The sequence below is a fragment of the Colletotrichum scovillei genome (genome assembly GCF_011075155.1).
Source record: "Colletotrichum scovillei strain TJNH1 chromosome Unknown Contig00006, whole genome shotgun sequence".
Classification (NCBI taxonomy): Eukaryota; Fungi; Ascomycota; class Sordariomycetes; order Glomerellales; family Glomerellaceae; genus Colletotrichum; species Colletotrichum scovillei.
Genome location: NW_023336264.1, coordinates 1,340,580 through 1,359,848, shown reverse-complemented (window position 1 = coordinate 1,359,848; position 19,269 = coordinate 1,340,580). Strand labels below are relative to the sequence as shown.

The window sequence follows — 19,269 nt, the reverse complement described above, 5'->3', positions numbered from 1 at the left end:
AAGTAGCTTCTGATAGAGTCATCAGTTAGCCTGGTTGAGTCACCGAATAGCCTGACTGTATTCTTGGGATCGAAAGCCCCCCCCGTTGATACGGGATCCCGTTGGCTGAAGCGAATGGAAGTTCTTTGAGGCGCAGAAACGCCTTTCGGTGAGACTACCACGCCGATAACGCTTACGATTCGTTTGCGTGGGTTGCTGACGCGAGGCTGTACTCTGGACCGTATCATAGTAGCGTGGTTGTGTGCCGCGCAGCCTCGGGGGACAAAGCCGAACGATCTTCTATTCCTGGGGCATCATCACGAGACGATGCGTGGAGGGAGTAAAGCGTAAGCAGGTGAGTCGGTCTCCGCTGGAGAAGTCTCAACTCGAAACTACGGATATAGCACGTCAAAGACTTTTTGGTCCGGCGCCATTTTAGAGATGATTTCGCGTCTTATTCTTCCCTTGCAACGCCCTTCCGGTTCACCGGGAATATGCACAATCCGAGTCTGAGTATCACCAAGTGGGACTTCTTGGCAAAGGCCATCAGAAAAGTCTCCCGCCAGCCGGAGCGGTGGGGGGAGGAGGAAATGGCGAGATATGGAAAGGGAGGTTGTAAGATAATCTGATGATTGGGGGAGGAGGAATGCTGAGCTGAAGAAAGAGGGTGTGCGCGATGAGACGGTCTGGTGGACTTGGCTCAGGCGGCAAACCTCCAATAGATGATTGCGAATTGCTTCTTGGGCTTTCTTGGAGACTTGGACACCACCACCACCACCATTAGACCGGTTCTGCCAAAGGACAGCAAGATTACGAGATCGTGATGTGAATGAAGGGCGAGACCACTCCCTGAATCTCTTGAGGGGAAGCTGTTCTCGCTCTCACTGACGCGACTGTGAGATCGAGATGGAAGTTGGTGCTGTGACCTCCTCGGGATGCCTCCGGACCTAGTAGTCCCCCCCAACCTATCGAAATCTATTGAACAGGTTCTTGGGGAGCTTCATCACGATGGGAGGATGAGGGGAAAGACATCAGCTGAGCAAGCTGCGAACTTGCTAGGATGATGGACCCCCCCGTTTGTGGGTTGTGGACTTTGGCGGTTCGGAGCTAACCAAGATTCTTGCCAGGGATGGTAATGAGGAAGTGCACCCTTTTTCCTGGGGGAAGAAGCTGCTTGATCAGCTGGAAGTGAGGGGTCAAGACCGGATGGCGTCGGATGCTGTAGGTAGTGCAGCCCGGTGGGCGTGGGGAAACCCTACCGAAGGCCGAACGGTGTTTTGGAAACAAGAGAATCCCGACGGAACCGGATTGCCAACAATAGCAGGTCAGGATAGAGGAGCAGGGCAGGTGAAACTGGTGAGCTGTCAGGCAGCATGTGAGATTCACTGCGGGTGAAGACTATTGCATGCAGGATATGCGATGACAGTTGGCAGCAGCGGTTGTAAGAATCTCAAAGAACTAGAGTGCTTGATGAACTTATCCTGCTGGCCATCGCGGGTCACCCATACATGCGAACAGCGGCTGCTACCGATTCGTCGTCTTGGAAAAAGACCGCATTTCGCATTTCTGATATCTGACCGCATCTTTCATCACGCAAAAGAGAAAGAGGGGAAATCTCGTCTGTTCCAATGCTAGTGTGACAAGTTTATCAACGGATCTCTGCACCGTTTGCCTTTAGCTGCAGGAACACGATGAAGATGGCCGACCGTTCGCGGCTTAGTCTGTTGAAGCTCCATCTCAGGTACCATCACATCAGACCAGAAAACTTGCATTCGCTTCCGCTGTATAGCGGATGTACTACCAAGAGGAGTGTGTGTGGTGTGTGTGTGTCCTTTTTGCCATCCGCCGCGCGCCAATCCTAAAGAGGCTCAGACGGATGCCCATCGCACTTAAAAAAACATCTCGAGGTTCGTCAGCCACTCAGCAGCTGCGGCAGTGGCTTGTCGTCCTTTTCCCATCCTCTCCTCGAGTTCCCAGTGCCTCCCTCCCTTTTCCCACTTCCGTTCACGCTAGGCGGCAGCGTTTTGCAGCGGTTTGCACTCTTTGGGCATGGCTTAGGTGGGATCGTCGACGTTTGGGGGGAAGGGGGAGGGGGGGTTTAGATCAGGATCAGATCAGGCGTGTCCTGCTGAACGGTCACGGTATCGGGTTCGTCAGCAGCGTCTGTCTTTCCGAGGCAAGGGAGAGAGCAATGTAGAAGGTGGTGAGTTGAATGGGTGTTGAGAAGACGGATGATGGTGGTGCCCCTGTCTCGGTCCGACATCGCGTTTCTCTGAATCTCTTCTGAAGGGGGAAACTCACGGCCGTTGATGGGCATCCGTAACCGCATGGCATAGCATTGGCGATGGGGCAAAGATAGGCAAAAAAGGGTCCCCCGATGCACGATGCGGGATGGAAGCGAGGGCATCACGTAGAAAGACTCCGCAGAACAAGTTGCAAAAAAACCCATTCCAGGATCAAGCAACTCAAGCACAAATGCGTAACTGGGATTCGAAGCGGTGGGCAAAAAATCAAGGAGTGTTCCAAGGCGATCAGTGGTCATCGCAGGAGCGCCTGCACTGCTGATCAGCCACACCAGCAACGACCAGGAACCACTTGATCGGTGATCTTCACCGGCTGATTGGCTGTCAATTCGTCTCTTTCGGAATCAGCTTCTTGTTGGCTGACAGGGCCCTCTTCAGGCTTCATCCCACTTCCTTGTCGTGCTTGTATGACTGTTTGAGAATGGGGTTATAGTTGCAGAGGAGCTGGAGAGGCAACGCCACACATGCACATACACACCCCCACCTCCTTCCCCTCCCGCCGGTGTAGGTGTGCGTCCAGGGCCGCCTTCGAGATATCAGAGTTGGATGGCGACGGGTCATTGGCTACGTGGCTGCATGCCTCTCCGGCAGGGACGGGATCAAAAATCGGGTGTTCACGACATTGATGTTGTGGTCGTACGTGTAAAGCGCAAGACATCACGATCCGGGGAGGACCGGGACCGCGAAACAAGAAGAGAGCAGTTGCTGTGCATTCATTCGGAGAATATACTTACAAAGTACGTACGCAAGCGGGATCAAGAAAAAAAAAAAAGAGTGCCCCAGCTCTTTCTTTTCGAGTACCTGACTGTCAGACGGGTTGCCCTTGGCCACACCATTCAAAGTTTACTGGTTCGCCGGGAGAGACATTATCGCGATCAGCATCGAAGATTGCAATTGCAAGAGATATGAAACACACGGCCTCGCGCCTGTGGAACGTATCTGAAGCCGTAGCGTATCCTTTGGGATCACCTTTTGGCTTGCATTCGATTAGAAAGCCCTGACAAGCCATAGAAAACACGCAAGAGGAAGATCAACCGGTAGAACGAGCGTGGAAAAAGATCAGACGGCGTTGATGTTGATGAAATTCGTTATGCTTCCATTAGGTAGCGTTTAGACGGAAGAGATGAACGGATGACGTATCGTAACGTCGCCGTCAGCGCCCGTTTGGGAGCGTGCCCTCCGCTGATCCGCCTGAGATCCACGGCCACCTGCTGTAAAAGGTGCCCTTTCGTTGCGTTAGTAATGCTCTGGAGAGATCGTGGGACGTGCCCGCCCTTCCGGATACTTTGGTACGTATCGTCATTCATCATGGCCTTGAGACTGAACTTGGGGAACCAGAAAGAAGCGAGCAGTCGATACATGCCTACAGGACTTTCCAGGTTTACCTTCAGGCTTCCAGGGCCGAGAGAAGTCAAGAAGAGAGTTTCTTGACCAGGTGAACCTGGAAAAGCAGCTACCCAAGGGCTCACAGGAGTCACAGGCTGACCAACACCGCCTTGCTTGCCCCCCTGTCCCCTGTTCATCTTCCTCAATCGGCTGTCAGCCTGGTCAATTCTCTTCTTTCTTCTCTTTCGTTTCCGTCCCCGTCCCCGGAACTCTCTTTTTGGCCGTGACCTAAATTTGGTGATTTGCTCCATCGTGTGCTTCGTTTTTTCGAGGTGGGCAATTACAATGTCTTCCAAATCCACGAAGAAACCACCAAACAACCACAAAAACATTCACCCCGTTTTAGGAACGCTAGTCTCGCCTCGTCTCCCGTCCAGCACAATTCGGATCTAAGATACACACATTCGGCATTCTTTCCTTCGTTGCTGTTCCTCCCGGAGGGGAAGAAGGGCCACGCACGACCATCCGCAGCATGATTTCAGACGGCACATCTGACCGCCGACGAGTTGGAATTGGAATGACGACTTCCTTTCTTGTTCTGTCCAGTTTCGCTTTCTCTTGGGTGTAGCTAATGTAATGCCTTTGGCGATACGACAATTCGGTAAAGGTCTGAGCAACAAAACTAGGGAAGGGAACAGGTAGCGCCGCGCAAGCGCAGCCTTGTCCTTGGGATTCGACTCGCGTCCACGGCGGTGAGCAATAGACATTCACGCCGGCCGGGACGGGCGGCGTCCATTCTCGCGAGATCTCTCGATCTCTTTCTCCCTCTCTCTGGGTAGCATCTCTCTCTCACACTCTCCGTTGGTTCCGTCTCTGCAGCTGGAGTTACCGTGTGTCCGGTCTCTCTGGGCAGCATATACAATCTTCACACACGCACCTCGGATACGTATACCACCCTCCATTATCTATCGGCGTGGCATGCGCCTGATCCTCTTAGCCTCTTCCTCTCAAGTTGAACCCCTCCCACTCACTGAATGCTCCCGTCATCCATCCATCCCAAAATTCCTCTTCGACATGCGGGACCTGCAAGGCACCGTCTCTTCCATTCCTCAAGAACCCTTTCCTCCCCCCCACCACCCTAGCAAAAGGCTAGTGGCTCAACTCACTAGCGCGAGAGTCCTACTTCCTCGTTCCTCGTTCCTCTCCTCCTCCCACCCCTGCTCCGTTCACGTCTGTGTAGGCTATCCTCTTTTCAGCCTCGATCGTCAGGGACCTTGGTCTCCGCGGCGTGCTGTGCCCAGTCCACTTGTGCGGTGTGCGGCGTACGTGTACCTGTCTTGTCTCTCTCTGCAGCATAGCGTACCCATCCTCGCGTCCGCTCGCTTTTCCCGCTTGGGGGTGTGGTCACCATGGTGTGCGGTAGGTAGTGGTTTTTGCTTGCCTGCCTGTCGTGCCTGCTTACCGATTTGCTCATCCCCACGCTTGGCAGGCAGATGTGGTTCCCCATGAAAATCCTGGTTTCGGCCGTCATGGATGATGAAGTTTTATAATAAGACCCAATGCCCGCTTTCGTTTCCCAAGCTGCGAAGTGCCCTGTCCCGGATCTCCCATCAACCACTCGACATCCTTGTCATCATTAAACAACCACACTCCTTGAAGACTATCCATTACATACCCGTGTGGTAGAATAAAGTTTCTCTCGTGGTAACATATCATATCTACAACATCCTTCCCTCCAGCCTCATTTCACCTTTCTTCTTTCTCTGGCGAGCTTCCTTCTCCCACCGTACTTCATCTCCCGGCATATCAAATACCGACAGCCCGGATTATAAGGGAGAAAACATAGGAACAACGAGGATTGGAACACAAACCAACAGCTATATATATCGATCACCACAAGAGGCCTACATCGACTGGCTGGTCACTATCTCGAAGGACTTATACTTGTCTCTCACACACACATATACATTATCACGATGCCTTCACCATTATTCAATAAGGGAGCCCGTCACTCAGAGGCTCTCCACACCCGCAAGCCCTCCCTCACCAACTCAGTCTCCAGCAGCGACTCCTCATCAACACAATCAACCCGCTCAACAGCAACCATGCGCCACACAAGAGTCCTCGACTTTGACCCTCTCTCACTACACCCGACCTTCCACGCACCACCAAGACTCTATGAGCGGCCCTTTATCCACAACTCCCAGTCCATCGAGGACGAGGTCATCAACTCGTACTTCTCCAGCCAAGAGGCCGCCGCAGCCGCCGAAGACAAGGCAAAGGCTTCCTTCGCCGCCGCCATTCCCGACATGCCCGCACCGCCCGTCGACTCGCCGCGGACGCCGATCCAGCAGCAGGAGAGGTCCCGGGAACATGCCGCCGAGGGCGACGACTACTTCCTCTTCAAGGTCCAGCAGCACATCGCCTCAACGAGACCGCAGCTGCCGCGCTCCCACTGGTCCGAGTCCACCATTAACACCCTGGCATCTCAGCATAACGATGATGAGGAGGAGGAGGACTCCTCCGAGGACGGCAGCTTTGTCGACGAGGAGAGGCCCGTGAGGGAATCGCAATGGCAGAACTTTTCCATCAAGCGCAGCTCGCCTTCGACTGTGCGGCGACCGGCAATGAAGTCCCTCGATAGCGTCGAGGACTTTATCAAGCGCGGCGGCTGGAAGAGGCGCGGCATTGTCTTTGAGCAAGAAAGCGCCCGAACTTCCAACACATTGTTCTAAGGAACATCCATCTACTTAACTTCATCACTTTCTCTTACAACATCTCATCGAAACTCATCATCGAATACTTGATCAACATCATTCACTCTTCCAACATTTCCTATCACCTTGTCTTGGGCAGCAAAAACGGCGGGAGACACCTCCGCAGAGGGCGGCTTTAACGGCTTTCACGACCAGCGGGCGCATCTTTTCTTGCTTTATTGTCATTCAGTGTCTCTTTTCTGCCTTTTACCCCAGCGAGCCTCTTGATTTACGTCTCACTTCTTATCTGATATCCCTTTTTTTCTCTCATATTTTGGGCTATTCAGATTGAATCCCTCTCACCAATTTTCTTCTGTAAGACTACGGCACTTGGAGGTGCACGGAAGGGGGGCATGGGGGCATGGGGGCATTCAGGTTGACGTCATTTTTCGGGACGCGGTTCATCGTTTTTGGGGAATACACAAAAAAAGGGGATCCTTTTTTTTTTCTACGCACGCGCACGCACAGGCGAACTGTCAACCAGGCAAGCAAGGGTGGGAAACCTGCCTACTACGGCAGCACACCGAGCCTGAAGGGGAGGGAACACGGGAGATGGGGGTGTGAACTGGGTTTAGGCGGGCTGGTCCAAAAAACCACGACACACGCCCCGATATAGCATCATCTTCATATTGTAATTTTATTCACGAAAGGAAAAAAACCTGGCATATTTTTAATGCTTGCCAGGCTCTGTTCTTTCTGGTTCACAACATCACGCACACAATTCTCTGGTGCCGATGATCGATAATGTGAAGCAGTGATGCCACGATCGGGCAACTTTTGCCTTGGAAGTAAAAAAGGGCCTTACATGAGAGTAGATGGATACCCGTTGCAAACACTGATGCAATGCATTTCATGTTTCTGACTTCATCACCAAGGTCACGGTGCCCAATGTTCCCAACTGCCATACCTTGTCCTGACGATCATCTTTTCGTCTCATGCCGAGTCAATGCCAAGCACCATCCCCTGGTTGCCCGTAGGTAAGAACTACGAAAAAGAATGATGGAAGAATGGATTCGAACAATTGGGCACCTGACTGACCTGGTTCCGCCGAGACGGGAAACGTAGTCAGTAAACTCTTTTTTCCCATTCAACCCCTGGCTCAAAGGTACGGGTAACCGGTTGGGCATCTCTAAATCGTCCCATCAACCCTTGCGACGACCCTATCCGCAAAATGACAGAATTATGTTTCCGCGTCATTCCTTGCCGTGCCGCTTGCTGCTGCAAGGTACCGAAACAGCCAATTTAGGCTTTTGTCCTGAAGCCCGTAAGGCCGCCCTTTGGGAATTTTGAAGAAAGCCCCAAGCCCCGGATCCGACCGAACTTTGGTGGCAACACGGAACCCACGGCGGCTCGGGCGTGTAAAATTCGAGGATGCGACCTTACGGTATCCGTACATGTTTTGCCCGTCGTGGGCCTTTCCCTCACCGACGGGGACTTGCGAGTGTAACCCTTTGCAAAAAGTTTCTCCTTTACGCACGGGAGACTCAGCGCTCTCTGCTGCTAGGCTATCCGCAAACAATGATTTCACGGGAGACGGACGAACAGCTAGTCCCGAAGGTTGTTCCTGGGCCCAACACCCCCCCAGTAGGCCCGAATCTCTTGTTCTACATACCGTCTACGGGCTTCTCCCTCGAGTCTCGAGTCTTTACCAATCAACGTGTCCCGTGAGCCTACCCGCCCGGCGCCCGCTCTTGGGGGAGAGAGAGAGACGGACATGAGCCGAGCCTTTCCCACCGACTGACCGAAGTCTCCCACCGGAGGGGAAGTGGTGATCTTTTTCGTAGACAAAGAAAAACATGGGCCGGCCAAGGCCGGAGCTTCTGACGGATTTAGGACTTCTGGTCTCTGATTGGGCAATTGCCCAACCCACCGCGTACACCTTCAGCTTCGCAGGTTTCGCTCTCGCCGTGTTGTGTAACTGAGCATGTATTCAAACTTCACCGGGAGCAGGTGATGATTACGAATCCCCTTTCTTGCTAGTCTAGACTTTCTCTTTCTCCATGGTATCTTTGCGAGTGGGGTATTCTTGTTCTTCGTTTCCGGCGAAGGTTGGGGGCAGGATGCCATCGAACGTTTCCACGTGGACATTCAAAAAAACCTCGTGGCGCAGCAGCACTGCTCTCACTCACTCACTCTGCACCTCGTGCTCGCATTTCGGTTTTTGCGAGTTTGCCCGTCTTTCTCTCACCACCCACATGGCTGTGGCTCTTGAATGCGACGCTGCGGAAGCGCTGGGATGGCTGTGCCTGACAGGCACAGAAGCTTAAATACAGAGACAGGCACCCCCCGCTGTGCTGACGACGGCGGCGGCGGCGGCGGCGCGGACAAACAGCTCCCAGCTCCTCCTCCGACGATACCACCTGGTGCCGAAGCCTAATCGTGCTTAATGAACTTTTCGGATTCGACAGCTCACTGCTTGTGGAAACCAGACGTCTTGGCATGGCACGGTAGCAAATTCGAAGCCCTTTCGAGTTTCTTTGGGCAAACCCGGAAAACAATTTACGCCCCTGTCGCGCTGAACTCAAAATTGTTTCTTCAAAGGTTGAGAAAGGGTCAAAGCTCCCGGGATTAAACTTCATCACGAGGGTGTGTCGGGATGCCAAATAAGGTAGGTAGGCTTATGAAAGCAAGCTACAGACTTTACGACCGTAACTCCCGGCAAGACGGGCTTTTGCGGTCTTTGAAAAGTGTAAGCCTCCTCGGGATTGAACATGGAGATCTCGTCCGTGTGAGACGGTGAGACATACACACCTATCTCGTGATCGATAGTACGGTGATGGTAGGTCGCCGCTAGCCTAGGCACCCGCAATGCCGAGGCACCCGCCTACTCCGTATCCGTACAGAATATATGTTCGGATCCGGAAGACCGTTTGCGCTTGTCAGAAAGGTGCATTCGGTGTCGAGATCTCGTGGGAGGTAGCCAATCGATTCGGAAGGGGGGGGGGGGGGGGTCAGGGGCACGGTTGTTTTCCCGTGTGGTGGATTTCTCACGGTTCTTCAGCTGGTGTTGTTGGAGTGGTTCACGCCTAGCGGGGTTGGTTCCATCGACTATCGTGAGGATTTCGTGACTTGAGAGGTACTTGCGATACTAGTTCTGCATGATGAGTCGTGCATGACTAGACTTGGCTCTCGTGGACCGTTTTTCGTAGCGGTGTGTGTGTGTGTGTGTGTGTGTGAATGTGTGGGTGGGCGGTGATCTTCATCCTCTGGGTCCCAATTGATCATTGGATATGGGTAGCTACCAGAGCCTTGGAAACCAACATTAGCTGACAAGCTCCAGTGTGGATGACTGACTTCATCCCCCGCTCGGGCTGATGGGTACGGTGCACTAATCACTTCGAACAAATGCACACCGGACGATAGTAGTGTAGTGTGATGGGGGGATGACATCGCGTGGAAACTTCAAGCGGACGATGTTCATGAGTCGTGACAGCTTCCAGAGAACGAGGGTGGCCGTGCCCGGGAACCGTTGCTGACGCATCACATTTCACGCGGCACATAACTGCCGTGCCGACGTTGGGGTTTCTTAGGCTGCTGGTGGTACTTGCGGGTATTGTTGAGATGAACACCATCATGATTGCTGTATTGTGGTGGGCGACGTGTCGAGGCCAAAAACCTTGGAATTGACAGTGACTGCCCGGTACGGAGTGGAGGATAGGTCATAATACTATTCTAGTGTAGAGATATAGCACACCCGAAGAAAAGGAGATGAGACAGATACCTATCCTACCTACGTAGGCAGGCATGCATATGAGGCTGAGTTACCAGACATGCAGGTACCCGTGGCCCCGTGCAGTCTGATTTGCGCGCCCTTGCTTGAACTGTGGCAAATTAGAGAGTCTCGCGGATGCGACACACAACGGAGCCTCAAAAAGAAAAACCAATGGCTTTCGTTCTTTCTCTCGGACATGCTCCCAGGGACATGGAAGGAAAGCTCCCGAAATACTGCAAGGGAGGCCTATAATAGCCCATGGCCTCAATTGCAGAATGAGGCTTGTTGCCCCGGGAAAGCACATTGACAGGGGACACGAATTGGGACAATGATGAGAGATTGGGCCCTGGGGGTGGTGGTGGTTATTAGCAGAACCGAACTATCGGTTTTCACCGATGCAGTCAGCTTGCTTCGTCTGATGTGAATTCGTCACTCCTCCGGCACGTGTACCTGACTGCTAGAACAGGGGGAATGAACCGGTCATTGGGTCCAGAATCCAGGAACAAGGGATGACACATCGTGACAGTAACTGTGGGAAGAAGATGGGAATACGGAGTTATGATGGAACCGTTGAGGAGCCTCTAAATCCGCTCCACGGACTATGTTAGCAGCAGCTTGGGTTGCCCAAACAATTGGTCCTTGGGAGGCACGGAGAGGATACAAAACGGAACTGCCGCGGAGAGCGGCGCAAAATTCCACAAAAATGCGCTCCGTTGCCCAGGGATCGCAATGTCCGACCTAACCAAAGGTCTCCAGAAATTAAGCTACATTTTTTTATTCATCCGTGTGCCTTTCGGTGAAGAGATTTCTCTCTTGGTATCCGTATGCCTATGGCCTATGAATGCAGTTCATTCTTTCACAGTCCACCTTCGTCAGCCCTGGCGCGTGGCCCGTGATGACCTCTTTTTCACTGTTCATCCCATGATCCCCATAACGACCACCTCGGGAGGGATCACGTTCTGGTCAGTGACCCCATGATATTTTCTTCTCCCGCCTCCTTACTAGTTCACGCAGTGGATATCCTCGTGCTCTTAGTGTATGACCTACTCCATAAGGTAGACTTGAATCCAACCATGGACGGCTATTTCTGGGCAAAAATTTTGGCAGGGCGAAGAGAGAGTTTTCTGCCGTGTTTTACGAGAAGAAACGAAGGATACGATGGGCAGAAAATATGGCATCTGTCCCATTTGCGACTGCCGACGGGAGACAGATTCAACAAACACCGCCCCGTCGCGTCCGCCTCCGCGTCCGCCTCGTTAAGACGGAACTTGGCAAATTGTAATGTGTTTTTTTTTTCTTTCTGCCCAGCTCTTGACATACATCAAAAGAGCCGATCTAGCCGCGCCAGCCTGTTCCTCACAAGTTACTCCCCCCAGGCGTTTCGGCTTCTGAGGAGCAAGTGCCCTCCCGCGATGGAGACTGGTCGGTGTTTTGCACACCTACACACCCTCACGACGCAAGCGCGACGGGCGGCTGCTACTAGGGCATTGTCATAGCACCCGCGCCGTTATGAAGGCCGCTACCGTGGGTGTGTGGGCTTTCCAAGAGTCACGAGTGGCGATGTGGATGTAGGCGCTGATCGTGATATCGGCGTCGCCTCATCGATCTGGTTTAGGACTGGGAGCCATTACGTTCACGGGACCTTGGGCAGAAGCATTTCCAAGGAAATCACGGAGGAGCCTCCTTTTCCACCTAAGAGACGGTATTGCCGCCTGGTCATCATCATCGAAACCATGATAGGTTCTGCATGAACAGCTAAACCAAGCGGGTTAGCTGGGCACAAGGCTTGCTATCCTCACGTCAGGCCAAGCCTTGATATATCGGCGCTCAGCTTCCGCCCTTGCATGAGCTCCGCCATCACCTTGCCCGTCCCGAGACTCAGACTGATTCCCCAAGGCCCATGCCCCGCCGCGAGGAATACACCGCCCTCGGCCCCGGTGCGCGTCGCGACGCCCCCGAGCTGGTCGTCCGGGATCCGGGTTAGGATGGGAGCGCCCGAATCCGTTACCGGACGGAAACAGAGACCTTCTCGGATGACTTCCAGGTCCGATCCGCTGTCGTTGCTATATGAGATGATGCGCGCCGCTGTGCTCTTGAGCTTGGCGATGGCTTCGGCGGAGATGGGTGCTTGGCCTGGCAGAGGCGGAAGACGGGTGGATGGCGAGTTCAGGCCGGCAATGTAGACGTTGCCTCCGATCCGCGAGAATAGCTCCGGCGAGAAGCCGGCGCCGTCGGTACTGAAGATGGCGTGGCAAGCTGTCGTAGCCTTGTGGTTCCCAGAACTCGATTCCGAGGTGCCAGGCTTTGGCTTCACGACGAGCGAGTGCCCCGCGAGGCTGGAGATGGGCACCTGTAGTGATGCGCCGGGGAACAGCTGGGAGAAGACGCGAGACGACCAGGCGCCGGCGGCGATGACGAGGCGGGTACAGGGGACGTCTGTCTCTGTGGAGGATGTCGTGTCTCCTATCCTGACCGATGAGAGCTCGTCGCGGAGGTCGGTGTGGATGGAGAGGACTGTGGCTGGGTGGTGGATGTGAACGCCGGCAGATTTGCACTCTTCGAGGAGAAAGTGGCATAGGCGGAGGGGATCCCTGGTGATTGAGGTTAGATTTCATGCTCAGCCAGCATTTTGCAGTGGATTGGTACAGAGAGAGATACAAAGGGTGTGTACATCATATGGGTGCATAAGTGCATGAAGCTGGACTGGAGACGCACACTTGGCCCGTGGTTTCTGGATCCCCGATGTTCTGCACGTCATCGCCATGCTGCCTCCTCAGCCATGGCGGCCCATCACTTGGACTCTCGACGGCTTCGGCGACCTCTGCTCTGCTACCGCCGTCCTGTAACCAGCTGGCATCTTTCTTGCCCTTCTTTACAGGTGCTGCTGCGTGACTAAATGTGGTGGTCGTGGACCATCCCCATTTCTCTCTACCATCATGCTCCTCAGCGAGCTTCTTGTGCTCGTCAAAGCTCAGCGCTCCGAGGGAGGCTGAAGCGAGTGAAAACCAGTCTCTTGCGAGGAAGCCGCCTGCATAACCTGAAGCTGAGGCGAAGAGCTCTGGTGAAGGGTCAACGAGGTGGATTGTCGAGCCTGGTTGATGGTCTGCTAGGTAAAATGCGATTGATAGGCCGATGATGCCAGAGCCAAGTATTACTGTTGAGCTCATCGTCACAATATCATAGAGAGACAAGGCCTTGTGAACTGTTGAAAGGAAGCTTAAAGCTCGAAGATCGAATCTCGAACAGTGACGTTATGTCATGGGAGCTCGTGCTCAATCAGACCGGAACTCTCAACCCCGCCAAACTGATAAGATAAGGACACTCAATGCTCCACGCCCCGCTCCACGGCACAAGTGCAGAAACAGCAAGAGCGCTCCGCTACGTCGGAATGGCGCAAGCCTCCCAGTCAATCTTCACGCTGCAGAGTCTTTTTCTACTTGTCCCTCTTGCTGCATCCCTTCCCTAGACCATAAGTCGGAAATAAAGTTGGGAACAGCCACCGAACTTTACTTGTCTGTCGCAAAGCAAACCATAGCACAACATGGCCTCCAAGGTGATTATCGTGACCGGAGCCAGCCGAGGCATCGGTCTTGCCATTGCCCAGCACCTCATCAAGGAATCCCACAAGGTTGTCTTGGCGGCGAGGTCCAAGGATCAGTTGGAGGCTCTGAAGGCTGCTCATCCCGGGCAGGTCGAGTATGTTGCTGGAGACTTAGGGGATCTCAAGGTAAGACTGAGACATGGCTCCGATAAAGATTGGAAATTGACAATGAATGCAGACAATCCCAAAGATCGCCGAGGCGGCAGTCAAGGCCTTTGGCAAGATTGATGGCCTTGTCATCAATCACGGCGTCCTGGAGCCCGTCACCCGCATAGCAGACTCTTCAATCGAGGAATGGAAAAAAGCATACGACATCAACGTGTTTAGTGGGCTCGCATTGGTGAGTGAAAACTTTGATTCATTGTTCTACTATCTACTCTCTCTGACCTGATAATCTTAAGGTCCAATCATCTCTGTCCGAGCTGCGCAAGTCCAAGGGCTGCGTCCTCTGGGTGTCATCCGGCGCAGCCACTGGCGCATACACCGCGTGGGGAGCCTACGGTACTTCCAAGGCCGCCATGAACCACCTCTCTGCACACTTGGCAGTAGAGGAAGCCGACATCACCAGCATCGCCATGAGCCCAGGCCGCGTTGACACAGCCATGCAAAAGGTCATCCGCGACACAGGAGCCGGGCACATGGCCGACAAGGACCACACCTCTTTCGTGTCTGCTTTCGACAAAGGAGAGCTGTTCAAGCCCGAGCAGCCCGGCAGCGTTATGGCGCGGTTCGTCGTCAAGCCTCAGCACGACCTTTCGGGCAAGTACTTCAAGTGGCAAGCCGGAGAGCTTTCAGCGTACCATGATGCGGAGTAGAGAAGTTCACTAGAAGTTCATTGTTAGCAATTGTTTTGCCATAGAAGTGTATATAGAAAAACATTGGTAACAAGATGCCTCAGATGAAAGATGAAAAGCTCATATGTTATTCCACATTGTTTATTCAGGATTAGCATGGAATATGTTTCATCATCACTGGCAAGCCTTTGCAGGCGAAATTGAAGGAAAACTTCTCGCGTGTGCGGCTTACCTTGAACTGGGGATCTGTGGGCGTGATATGGTGAGCAAAGCCCGCAATATCCGACACAATAGCAGACATGGTCTGGCACCCAAAGTCACAAGCCAACTAGTGTGAATCGTCTGTTCAGTATCTAGAGCTGTCCATCGTTGCTGGCGCAGTCGGGTATAGCAGTGAATCGATTGAATTGGCAGTAAGCGCTTGCGCTTCCTGAAATCATTGTTAGCAATGCGATCTCAAGGATAGAACTGCAGAAAAAAGAATGATTGATGGTGACAGATCAGGCGTTTCCGTTTGGCAGGAAGGTCATTCACCACTATGAGGGGAGTTATTCCTCGTAAGTTTGGGGCGACAACAAGACTCATCATATCGGGGGGAGGGAGGAAAAGAGGGAAGGGGAAAGACCTACCAAGTTCAATCCAAGCAATCAGCAGAGCCGCCGGCGGCTCTGAAATAAGAACGCACGGCTGTTTTCTGAGCTCTGCTGTTTGCTGATGCGAAAAAGAAGAAGAGGCTGAACCATCGCAGAATATCTCGTCTTTTAAGGCTAAGAAAAAATTTGGAGTGATTGGGGTCTGTTGGTCCGTGCAACGCGGAGCCACGGAGGTATCTTTCGCCGGCGCACCGCTGTCCCGTCTCTGAATGGAATTTGACTGAGGTGTGGAAAGTACGCCCCACCAAGGCGGGCCCAGGCAGTGACTGAGCCTTCACTCTGTGGCTCAGTGGCCCCTGCTTCCTCAAGGTGCGCAGGGGGTTCAAATGCACTCGATGTCCCGCATCCCAAGGAGCATAAAAGACCCCACCAAACACACGGCCGGAGACTGAGCCAGCCAGACCTACAAAGTCGGCGATTAGCCTACCTAATCAATTTGCATGTCCACCCCGCCACCGCGTCTTCTTCACCACCAACTACCAATTTCCGTATAAGTCAACGGTCGACACAAGAATATCACGACTCTTTCCTGCAGTCTCTGATCTCTGCCAAGGCCAAAACCTAATACTTGTTGAAAAGCAAACAAAATCGACCACGTTTCTCAATCTAGCCAACTTTTCCAGTTTCATCGACGCTATCGTATCATACCACAACCATGTCTGACCACGATATTGCGGGTAAGTGAAGATCGATCTTTCCTTTCACCTTCAGGCGTTCTTCATGAGGCTTTCTCTTTGGTCCGCTCTTGCACCTGCCTGGTCTTCACTACCAGGCCTACAAAGCGACTTCCGCATTCTCTGCAAGAGCACCCAAACCTACCGATAGTCCATGTATGAGACGCAGCCTTGTCTGTATCATGCGGTGGTCTGTTGCATTTCCTCACAACCAACATGCCGTTCAGTGCGAGAATCAATCACGGGCGTATATATTGCCTGGGTATCTTTCGGTGTTCGCTCAGCCTGATTCTTGAACCTGAAATGCTGACATGACTTTACTAGGCAACGATGACTTGTCCTTGCCCAAGGGTAAGTGACCCCACCCCCAAGAGATGCTCGCTTTCGTGGTGCATCTCTTGCTCCCACTTTGACGGACAATTTCAAGCTAACGCGCCAAACAGCCACCGTCCAAAAGATCGTCACCGAGATTCTGCCGCCCTCAGCTGGCGTTGCCTTTGCCAAGGAGGCTCGTGACCTTCTTATTGAGTGCTGCGTTGAGTTCATCACCCTCATCTCCTCGGAAGCCAACGAGATCTCAGAGAAGGAGGCAAAGAAGACCATCGCGTGCGACCACATCACCAAAGCCCTCGAGCAACTGGGCTTCGCAGACTACGTTCCGGCCGTGCTAGAGGCCGCTGCAGAGCACAAAGAAGTGCAAAAGGTATGTCGAGACTTTGCGCCACCCAACACACAACCACACACACAAAAACGTTTGATCACTGACAACCTATACAGGGCCGTGAAAAGAAGGCAAACAAGTTCCAAAACAGCCAAATTCCCCTCGAAGAGCTGGAGAGAATGCAGAGAGAGGCATTTGAAGATGCCGCCAACCGCCACGCTTAAGCTACGTCGGCATGAAGGAAAAGAACAGGTGTTGGCTGCGTTTGAAATCGCATTATTTTAGGGTTTGGCGTTCAGGGTACATTGGAAGAGACATGATGATTCAACAACGCTGACGAAGGCATGAATCCGGCTCGCGGGCCGTGGTGGGGTTGGCATTGACGAAAACGATCGTTTGGCATATGGATTTCGAGTAGTCCTCTCGGCACATCAATATAGAAGCTCACATTGGTCGCGCCCAGCAACATCTTTTAGTATCGTTTGCTCCAATCCGACGTCTCCTATCTCCATGAGTATACATGATCGACCTATATATATCGAATTCGTTAACATCCCTCATAATCGATCTCCCAGAATAATCAACAACGCCAGAGTTCCCATATGTATACTTATGGAAACCGAAATCCCTGTCCAGTAGATATCCCATCCCAACGTCACATCTACCACAATCGTCGCTGGTAGTACACCCTCTCTTCGCTCTCCGACAGCCGCCTCAGCTCTTCCTTGATCAAACGCCGCCTTTCGGCCCGGCTGATGGGCTTCTGGTTCGACGCCTCGGGATCGGGGTTCGCCTGGTCCTTGACGTTCCATCCGTTGATATTCCTCTCCCTTTCGTCCATCTTCTCCAAGTCCTCCCTACTGACTCCGCCCTTATCCTCCTTCTCCGACGGCCCCATCATCTTTTGCCACATGTCGGATGTCCATCCCGCTGCTTTTTGTCCGGCCTTTTGTTTCGTTGATTGCTGCTGCGGCTGCTCCTGCTGTTGCTTCTCGGGCACCGTTGGGTTCACTTCGATGATGATCTGCTCCTGCTTCCCATTCGCGCCCCCGTAGAGCGGTACATTTTGCTCATTGCCTGCTGCTGCTGCCTCCTTGAGATGCTCGGGAACGTAGTACGACGCCTTTGGAGAGGGTCGCGTCTCGGGTTTGATGGCCTGGCGCAGCTGGCTCAGCGTGCGCTGCTGGATTACGTAGCCACTAAGAAAGAGGGCTGCGGTACATGAGACAACTGTTGGATTTACGGAAAATGCGTTTGCACGCAAACGCGGCTTGCCGCCTCGCGCGCAAGAACGCATTTCGCTGAGGTTAGCCTGTTTGTTCTCTATTTGATCTGGGGGTGCGGGACTGGAATGCGGGAACGGGGGGAAGGGCGGGTGTTACCGATGGCTGAGGAGATCAGTACGGAGACTTGGGAGGAGGTGAGGAGCACCATGGCAGCAAACTGTGGAATTTTGGGATGAAGATATGGTTGTTTTTGAATTCTTCAATATTTCAAGTAGATTTTTATAGATTGTTTGAATGATTTGAGGATGATTTAGAGCTTCGATGATGGCGCCGACTTTTCACCCTTGGCCAGCGTCGCAGTCGTTAGAGGTGCGCGGCGTGAGCGTGAACTTGGAAGTGGGCTGTTTACTTGGTTCGCACGGCAACAATCGATAGCGGACTTTCAATCCAGCAACGACCTCCCAACTTTTCCAACCTGCGTCACTCGCGAAAGCTCCCGTCGCATCAAAACCCACCCCACTACCCGAAGAGCTACCCTCGACAAATCGCGACTTTTCGATTCCAGTCAAACCTAATCTCCATCGACACCTTCCGCATCACGATCAATTCGCAAAACCATACGCCTAAACCTTGACGACGACACCGTATTACCCTTTCCCCCGAAAAAAAGAGACACAAATCGCAAAGATGAGCAAACCCGACCTCGTCTACGCCGACGAGCGGCGCTTCCTCGACGAACGCGGCTCCTCGGCCTCCCTAGCCCCCAACGGTGAGAACCCAGCCACAATCATGGAAAAGGCCGTCCGCGAGCGCATCATCGACTCCTACTTCTACAAAGAGCAGTGCTTCGCCGTCAACGAGGCCGACATCGTCGACCGCGTCGTGGAGCACGTCACGTTTATAGGCGGCACCTCGGGCGTCACGCAGAAGCCCACGCCGTTCCTGTGCCTCGCCTTCAAGCTGCTGCAGCTCGCGCCGTCGGACGAGGTGCTGGAGACGTACCTGGGGTTCGGCGGGGATAAGTTCAAGTACCTGCGCGCGCTGGCGTGTTTCTACGTGCGCATGACGAGGAAGGCCAAGGATGTGTACCTGCTACTGGAGCCGTTTTTGGAGGATCGGAGGAAGTTGAGGAGGAAGGGGAGGGCGGGGACGAGTTTGACGTTTATGGATGACTTTGTGGATGATTTGTTGACCAAGACGAGGGTGTGCGCGACGAGTTTTAGGGAGTTGCCCAAGAGGGTTGACTTGGTGGATTTGGGCGAGCTCGAGGAGAGGATTAGTCCATTGGGCGATATTGACGAGCTCCTGGATGCCGAGGAAGAGAATGAGGAGGAAAATGCGAGAGCGAATGGAGCGGACGAGTCGGAAGGGGAGGTGGCGGAGGATAGGAGCGGTGCTGGGGAGCCGATGGATGTGGAAAGGTCCAGATCAAGATCGAGGTCTAGAAGCAGAGACCGGTCACCTTGAGTATGTGGCGATGGCGAAGAATGATACCCAATCTCTTGCTCCTACCGAGCAGAGTACAAAATAGACAAAAGCATAGTTTGAATTCATAAAGCAGACAGACTTTAGTGCTCGAGGGAT

At 53.2% G+C, this 19,269-nt stretch overlaps 7 protein-coding genes across 7 annotated transcripts; 4 read left to right on the top strand and 3 right to left on the bottom strand.

The window, feature by feature from the left end:
• Nucleotides 1-3,708: 3,708 nt before the first annotated feature.
• On the bottom strand, nt 3,709-4,655 carry HER10_EVM0002837 (uncharacterized protein). Its single transcript, XM_035472531.1, has one exon. The coding sequence runs from the start codon at nt 4,373-4,375 to the stop codon at nt 4,058-4,060; it is 318 nt and encodes a 105-aa protein (XP_035332329.1). The 5' UTR covers nt 4,376-4,655; the 3' UTR covers nt 3,709-4,057.
• Nucleotides 4,656-5,016: 361 nt separating this feature from the next.
• Nucleotides 5,017-7,163, top strand: HER10_EVM0009327 (uncharacterized protein). The gene has a single exon (XM_035478817.1). It carries the CDS (start codon nt 5,585-5,587, stop codon nt 6,341-6,343), a length of 759 nt encoding a protein of 252 aa, XP_035333098.1. The 5' UTR covers nt 5,017-5,584; the 3' UTR covers nt 6,344-7,163.
• A 3,942-nt stretch (nt 7,164-11,105) lies between these two features.
• Nucleotides 11,106-13,310, bottom strand: HER10_EVM0003527 (FAD dependent oxidoreductase superfamily). The gene is made up of 2 exons (XM_035473201.1): nt 12,792-13,310; nt 11,106-12,667 (listed from the first exon to the last, which is right to left on the bottom strand). The coding sequence occupies exons 1-2, from the start codon at nt 13,241-13,243 to the stop codon at nt 11,872-11,874; spliced, it is 1,248 nt and encodes a 415-aa protein (XP_035332397.1). The 5' UTR covers nt 13,244-13,310; the 3' UTR covers nt 11,106-11,871.
• Nucleotides 13,311-13,617: 307 nt separating this feature from the next.
• HER10_EVM0005492 (short-chain dehydrogenase) lies at nt 13,618-14,492 on the top strand (the record flags this gene model as incomplete). The annotated part of the gene is made up of 4 exons (XM_035475106.1): nt 13,618-13,803; nt 13,856-14,017; nt 14,079-14,411; nt 14,451-14,492. 4 exons carry the CDS (start codon nt 13,618-13,620, stop codon nt 14,490-14,492), a joined length of 723 nt encoding a protein of 240 aa, XP_035332636.1.
• A 1,286-nt stretch (nt 14,493-15,778) lies between these two features.
• HER10_EVM0004350 (TATA-binding protein-associated phosphoprotein) lies at nt 15,779-16,683 on the top strand (the record flags this gene model as incomplete). The annotated part of the gene is made up of 4 exons (XM_035473999.1): nt 15,779-16,060; nt 16,123-16,149; nt 16,242-16,501; nt 16,576-16,683. Exons 1-4 carry the CDS (start codon nt 16,015-16,017, stop codon nt 16,681-16,683), a joined length of 441 nt encoding a protein of 146 aa, XP_035332491.1. The 5' UTR covers nt 15,779-16,014.
• Nucleotides 16,684-17,120: 437 nt separating this feature from the next.
• On the bottom strand, nt 17,121-17,893 carry HER10_EVM0004098 (uncharacterized protein; the record flags this gene model as incomplete). The annotated part of the gene is made up of 2 exons (XM_035473752.1): nt 17,121-17,689; nt 17,842-17,893. The coding sequence occupies 2 exons, from the start codon at nt 17,891-17,893 to the stop codon at nt 17,121-17,123; spliced, it is 621 nt and encodes a 206-aa protein (XP_035332460.1).
• A 315-nt stretch (nt 17,894-18,208) lies between these two features.
• Nucleotides 18,209-19,152, top strand: HER10_EVM0001169 (PRP38 family protein; the record flags this gene model as incomplete). The annotated part of the gene is made up of 1 exon (XM_035470925.1): nt 18,209-19,152. Exon 1 carries the CDS (start codon nt 18,373-18,375, stop codon nt 19,150-19,152), a length of 780 nt encoding a protein of 259 aa, XP_035332122.1. The 5' UTR covers nt 18,209-18,372.
• Between the last annotated feature and the right edge of the window lie 117 nt (nt 19,153-19,269).